General features: G+C 50.1%; 1 protein-coding gene across 4 annotated transcripts in view; it reads right to left on the bottom strand.

The window, feature by feature from the left end:
• Positions 1-224: 224 nt before the first annotated feature.
• IL2RA (interleukin 2 receptor subunit alpha) overlaps positions 225-7,188 on the bottom strand; it is a 47,850-nt gene continuing 40,886 nt past the window's right edge. For all 4 annotated transcript variants that reach the window (XM_082738758.1, XM_082738755.1, XM_082738757.1 and 1 more), the window contains exons 7-8: positions 6,881-6,947; positions 225-2,213 (exon numbers count right to left, since the gene is read on the bottom strand). In XM_082738758.1, the coding sequence (XP_082594884.1) occupies positions 2,189-2,213; positions 6,881-6,947 (92 nt within the window). In that variant the 3' untranslated portion in view covers positions 225-2,188. The remainder of the gene's footprint in view (positions 2,214-6,880; positions 6,948-7,188) is intronic.

The following is a 7,188-nucleotide window of genomic DNA, read 5'->3' as shown; positions in this document are numbered from 1 at the left end:
CTCAGGGTCATGGGACGGAGCTCTGGTCATGGCGTCGAGCTCTACGCCCAGCATGGAGCCTGCTTAGGATTCTCTCTCTCTCTCTCTCTCTCTCTCTCCCTCTCCCTCTGCCCCTTCCTGGGCTCTACCTCCCTAAGAAAGAAAGAAAAAGAAGACTATTGAGAATCCCAAAGAGCTTTTATCTGCTTTCATCTGTGTAGTTACAGTCAGGGATTCTTACCACATTTAGACACTAAAACCAAGAAAGTTTAAAAATATTATTTATTAATATTATTCATTAGTTCTCCCATAAACAACAGTAATAAACTCATTGCGTGTTGACATCCGAGAGATGACATCATCACATAACGTGTAGTTTTTGGAAACTCCACCATACACTCAGAATGAGCATGAAAAAGGTAAATAGCATCTTAATTATTATTTAAGACATTTGTTCTCATGCACCCCCCCCCCCACAGTAAGTCATGATAATTCAGTTCAATTTTACTCAAGAGAAGTAACACTAAAAAAAATTTTTTTTTTCTGGTCTGAGATTCCTCTCAACCCAGAAAACATGTACTTGGGGGCATGGGGAAGTGGACCCTGAAATGGGCATTGTACCTGGTTAGTCCTAGACGGGGCAGAAAATGGTTCTTTAATCTGGATATTAATGATGCCTGTCCATTTTTAAAATAACACTTTTCTGGCCTGAATTCAGAAATGTAAACGGGCTGGTTTTAACCTTTCACTAGTCTCCTTAATCACGTGATTTTTGCGAGTGGATGGGCCGAGAGGCCTAGAACCCAGAGGTTCTCAAAGTGTGGTCTCGAGACCAGCCTCAGCGGCATCACCGGGAACTTTTTACCAGTGGAAGTCCTCAGCCGGCACCTGCTGACTCAGAGACCCGCAGATGCACCCCCCCCCCACCCTCAGCCTGGCCTCCAGGTAAATCTGATTTGCTGTGTTGCTAACAGTTTAATGTCCTGGTGATTTACAATAAAAAGGCTGTCTCTTCAATGGCCCAATTTCCAGAGACGAGTAGCTCAGTTCCTCAAGGCCTAGGTCGCCCTCCCCACAAAACTGAAGGAGGCGGAGGCAGAAGGAAATGTAAATAAAGTTAAATTTCTTCTAAACCTAAATCTCACTTAACCTCCAGGATGGGGCCAGGGTGATGCAGGGGTGGCAAAAGGTTAAACAAAGTTAAACTGTCAAGTGGAGCGTAAGATATGTATGTAGCTATGAAAAAGTGCCTTGAAAATGCTATATAAACCCTTGGCTTTGAGTGCTCGGGGTCCTTGTTGAAACCCGCTGTGCCGGGCGGATACTTGGACCCCAGTGAGCTGGAAATAAATCTCGCTGTGTGACTTGCATTGTCGAGAGTGTTCTCTGTCTAATTGAGGGGTGGTTGACCCTAACATTAGTAAGGTACACATAGAGCTTTTTATTAGGCACAGTTCATTACCTGGGACCTAGTTTTCCTGTCTTTTCCCAGCGTACCTCCAGTAAATAATCCTAAACGCCGAAGCCCTGGGATCCCCAGAGGGTTGCCCTCTGTCGGTGTTACCCAAAGAGTGCTGCTGTGGCTTCTGTTTAGAAATTCAGATTGACGGGTCCATGGAAGGGGGCTAGTTTAGAGGACTGAGCCAAGGACAAAAAGATTCCGAGTTCATTACAGGATGTGGCCCGGAGAATGAGCTAATAAATCAACCAGCCCCCGGGGAAGGATCTGCGTCCATCCCCCAGTTCCATAGGGAGGGGACTGTGCGTGCGTGTGTGCGTGTGTGTGTGTGTGTGTGTGTGTGTGTCTATTTACATTCGTGCTAGGGTTTTCCTAAACTGGGAAGTTAGGGTGAAATTGACACGAAGCTACTTTTCTCCGCACCGTGATGGTGTGGAGAGTCCCATGCTGTTCAAGCTTGAATGGCCACGCCACCGCGAAACTAAGACCCACAGTTCCAGCAATTGCTTCCTGTTCCTCCAGTGACCCTGGATCTGCTGCCCAGAAGCCGGTCAGGTCCACTCTTGGTACTACGGAGCTGGCTGGGTCCTGAGCTTGCAGTGGTCTGGTGGGTCAGCATGCGACGTCAAGAGTTTTCCAAAACCCAAGAGGTCCCGGAAGATGCCTCCTGGCTGTGTTCGACTTCTTTGAATTTGCTTGGGTTCCACGACTTCTGGGAGCTGTCCTTGGCTTCTTACCGCTCCCAGTTTTCTAGATTGTTCTTCTGCTCTTCCTCCTGCAGGGAGACAGCTAAGTCAGTTGTGGGTGTACTACCACACGGAGAAAAAGGCGTGATCCCTACCCTACCCCACTGTGCGGAGAGCCTTCAACATAAACCCCCAGTGACCTGCGAACTTAAAATTCCATCCCGGGGTCCTGTTACCTTCCCACAGCCTGAAATCTGACCCTAAGGCCTCTCCAAGCCTCCAGAGGTCCCGACTGCCTGCCCCTGGTTCCTACAGCACGAAGATTCAACCATTGTGCGGGGAGCAGATCTTCAGTTTCCTTGTCTGCTCCAGGGCTGGGTGGGTCTCAGGGAACCGACTTCTGCTTTGGGACTGATGCCCCAAGGGGTGTCCTGCCGTCTGCATTTATTTCACCAAGAGGCTAAGGGGTCCCCCATCATACTTGAAAATCTGGGGTCATCCGTGCTGCATCCATCTTCCTTAACCCTTACTGCCCATCCGCTGGCAAATCCCGCTCATTTGACCCCCTTTAGGTATTTCATGATTCTCTTCCTCCTTTTTAATGTGTGCTCACTGACCTAGCTCATGCTCACCTTGTGTCTCTAAATATTCCGTCATAACTGCCACCACGATTCCTAGGTCCCCTCCTTCTCGCCTCTGTCGCAGCCAGACAGTCCGAAGGGCCAGTGCTACCATTTGTCCCCAGGTCAAGCTTCTGTGGCTGTTTTCCTCAGATGGGGTCTGGGCCCCTCTGGCTGACCTGGGCTTCCATGATGTGGTCACCGTCCGTCCCCACAGCACGGCCGTCCCTGCTACCCACGCACCTCACAACCTGATGTTCAGAGCGGCCTGGCTTCTCCCGGACACTGTCACGTCCATCCACACCGAGTTACCTCTCCCCGTGCTCCCCGCCGCTGAGCAGACATCTCGCAACTTCCTGTATCCCGCTGGAGGCACCGTCTACTCTTGTTGACACCCCCGCGTAGGATCAAGTGTCCTTTCTTTTTGCTCCTATCACCCCTCAATCTTGGGCTTTAAAAATTTGTACTTGAGCTCTCTTTTTCCTCTTCCTATTCATCTTTAGGCCTAGCTAGTGCTTGGCACATAGCAGATGTTCTTGAGACAGTGTTTGTTTTTTAAATTAAGATACGATTGACAGTAACATGGTATAAGTTTGTGGCATACAACATGTTTATGTATTTTTAACACACTGTATCACTATATTGCAACACAGTTACCGCCGCAGCACTAGCAAACACCTCCACTATGTCATATACCCATCATTTCTTCTTTGCGAGAACATTTAAGATCTAGTCTCCTAGCAACTTTGAAATATAGAATACAGGATTATTGCCCATGATCTCTATGCTGTGTATTCGATCCCCAGAACTCATTTGTGCTAACTGCAAGCTTGTGGTCTTTGATCAACATCTATATAAGAGATATTCTATACATTTTTTTGAGATATGTGGGGGGGGGAGTAGGTGCAGAAAAGGAATAATAATAGTAACTGTGCTAAGTGATTTTCATGAATTGATAGCACCATTTCTAGCCAGCTCTGTACTGAGCAGAGAGCCTGATGCGGGGCGCGATCCCAGGACCCTGGGATCATGACCTGAGCCAAAGGTAGAGGCCTTAAACCACTGAGCCACCCAGGCGCCCCCTGTAAGAACTTTCTGATGACGGAAATGTTTTGTATCTGCGTTGTCCAATGAGGTGGCCATCTGTGGCTACTGAACACTGGACATGGGGCTAGTGTCACTGATGAACTGAATTTTTAATGTTGTTTCATTTATTTAAGTTTAGGCTTAAATATCCACCGTGTGGCCAGTGGCTAGTGTGTTGGACAGCGTAGTCCTAGACCTTCCCCAGCCCTTACTGAGTCCACAGGAATGTCTGATCTCTTCCTACGTCCTGGGAGCTCACATGGGGCAAGGCTGTGAGAACAGCGTGCTGGTAAATGATTAACAACCAGCTCTTTGAAAAAGTTGGCTTGTTTCCGTGGTGCCAGGACTCCCACCAAGCCCAGTTTCTAGCTACCAACGTGACACAACCGCACACAGAATTAGGAAGAGGTGTGTAGTAGCAGACGATCGTGCGGCCATGCCTCGATAATACAGAGACAATAGATTGAAATAACCCTGAGAACAAATAAAGCAGTTAAGTAATTAGAGAGTGGCTACTTTCCAGTATGTATTAACTTTGTTTTCAATATGATCTATGTAACTATGTTTACATACTGAATTTTCAATAATGGCTGTGCTTAAAAACGGTTCACAAGATTCATGAAAATTCAACTTTTGGCTTTTGGTTGTTAGGAGTCAGGGGAAGCCAACAGCTGTTTATCCCTAGTAATTGGTCCAAAAATCAAAAAACGGAAAACAAAAAAGTCACATGTAGGATTTCTGTGTAGCCACAAGAGGGCACCATCAGACGAAGAAGGCTTCTGGGCTGGCGAGACCTGGTGGGAGAAGGCTGTTTGGAGGAGTGTGGGTCTCCTGAAGACCGTCATTCTGGGAGAGCTTGCAGGAACTCAGCTAGTTTTAGGCTAGTTTTACGTCACAACACAAATCCCAAATGTTGGCCACTCCCAAATAGCTTCCTGCCTTTGTGTCTGAAGGCTCTTCATCTTGAAGCTACCGAGTGAGAATTTCCTTGAGGAGGTATTAAGTCTTGTCAGCAAAGGGAGGGGAGAGCACATGTTGAGTCCCCACAATGTCCTGAGCGCCTGACACACCCCATCGCACATAATCCTAAAACAACGCCTCAGGAATCAGCTAATGGAGAAGCTGGTAGATGGTCAGGTCTCTCTCTGAGTAATTCCTGATAGAATAACCCCAGGGGCCTTACCCCCGCTTCTCGGTAACCGGTGCTCTTCGAGTCACAGGCGGGAAGTCAGGAGTATTTGTGGGCCTGATGACCGATAGAATGCTCAAAGACGTCTGCCGGTTTCCCCTGTCTCGGCTAACTGTAGGATCTGGGATTTGAGGGAGGGGTTGAGCCTGTGTCTTCTCAGGGTCTCCCTAGGGAGCTCACGTCAAGGTTGGTTAGATGGCACACTGGTGGGGGGCAAGGGGGTGGTGCTTTAGGAATGTCCCCGAGAGTCAGGGGAGGGACATAGGAGGTCTGCCTAAAGGGAGGGAGAAAGCGGCCTGTGTGTGTGTGAAACGAATTCACTCCCTTGACCTTCATACTCTCTGTCTAGTGCAGCGGTTCTCAAAGTCAGGTGCCCGGAACAGCAGCATCAGTATGTCCTGGGAACTGGTTAGGATTGGAGATTCTGCGGCCCCACCCCAGACCTGCTGAATCAGAAGCTCCAGAGGCAGGGCCTGGCACTCTGTGTTTTAACAAGCCCTTCAGCGGCTTCTGAGGAGCAAGCCCACTCAAGTTCGGGAACTGCCGGCCTAGCACAGAGCTGTCAAAACTGGACCTGTGTGTTTTTGGTGCCCCTGAGGAGCTTTAAGGAAATACTGGTGTCTCGGTCACACAAGGTCATACACTGTATGGTTCCATTTATGGGAAATGTCCCAAACAGGCAAATCCACAGGGATGGGAAGTGGACTTGTGGTTTCCAGGGACTGGGGGCAATGCGGAATTGGGAGTACAGGGTTTCCTTTCGGGATGATGGAGGTGTTCTGATGTCTAATGAGACAGTGGTGGCGCATATACAGCATTGCCCAAACCACTGAGTTATGCACATTAAAATGGTCAGAATGGGGCGCCTGGGTGGCTCAGTGGGTTAAAGCCTCTGCCTTCGGCTCAGGTCATGATCCCAGGGTCCTGGGATCGAGCCCCACATCGGGCTCTCTGCTCAGCAGGGAGACTTGCTTCCTCCTCTCTCTCTGCCCGCCTCTCTGCCTACCTGTGATCTCTGTCTGTTAAATAAATAAATAAAATCTTAAAATAAAATAAAATGGTCAGCATGATGAATTCTATCCCAGCTGGCAAAAAAAGAGCATTGATGTCCTAGGGATCCTGGCTGGAGGGCAAGTATTGTATTTAAAAAAAACAAAAAACAAAAAACCAAAAAACTCTCTCCTGGTTGTTCTCATTGGCAATCACTGTTGAAAATACGAGTTAGTGCAATTAAGGCCACACATGGGTCACGTCCCAGCCAAGGGCGTGCTGGTCTGAGTGTCAGCAGTAGGTCGAGCGGGGAGCACAGGAGAGGAAAACTCGGGGGTCGCTGCCCTTGGTTTCCTTCCGGCCACGTGACGGGAACAGAAAGGCCTTGGGCTCTAGATTTGGGCTGTTATGTCAGCCTCTGCCGTGCACCCCGTTCGCGTTGCTGGATCGGGGAACCTGCAGCTCTTTCAAATGTCCTGAGAAGTTAGGTGGTGGGAATGTTCCTTAGATACGCACGGAGCCTGGCATACAGTAGGGGCTCAGCCATACGCACGGAACCGGGCATACAGTAGGGGCTCAGCCATACGCACGGAGTCCGGCATACAGTAGGGGCTCAGCCATACGCACGGAGCCCGGCATACAGTAGGGGCTCAGCCAATGCTAGTTTCCTTTCCTTTCCCATCTCCTCATGCTTGGGCGCTTGCTGTCTGCTCTGGGGATGTGTGGGTTGACCAGTTCTCTGTGACTCCCCAAACCGCTGCTGGTTAGCAGGAGGACAGGGTGAGGGCTTCTCTGCCTGAGCTCTTCGCACACCGGGCTCCGCCTGCCAGCTCCGGCCAGGGCTTCGTGACCCTGACCCTGCGGGACTCACCATCTCCGCTGCCAGGTGAGCCCGCTCAGGAGGAGGGCGCCGATCAGGAGGAGAACGCAGACGGCCACTGTAACAGAGAAGCCGCTCATTAAGGCTCCTGCTGGGCTGGGTCGGCCGAGCAGCCTGAGAAAATCCCCCCAGAGCAGGGGTTTCCTGAAGACCAGAGCGCGGGCGTTCCCGCCTTCCCTTCTCAGAGCGCAGCTCCCACCCCGACATGCTTTCCTGGGATGCTCCGGCCCGGGGCTGGAGCCCAGGGAGGTGGCAGAGGTCTTGGCACCTTTCCACGAGGGGCTTGGCTCTTTCTGGAA

This window comes from Mustela nivalis (assembly GCF_964662115.1).
Source record: "Mustela nivalis genome assembly, chromosome: 7".
Taxonomy (NCBI): Eukaryota; Metazoa; Chordata; class Mammalia; order Carnivora; family Mustelidae; genus Mustela; species Mustela nivalis.
The sequence above is the reverse complement of the archived record's forward strand: the minus strand, read 5'-3'. Positions and strand labels throughout refer to the sequence as shown.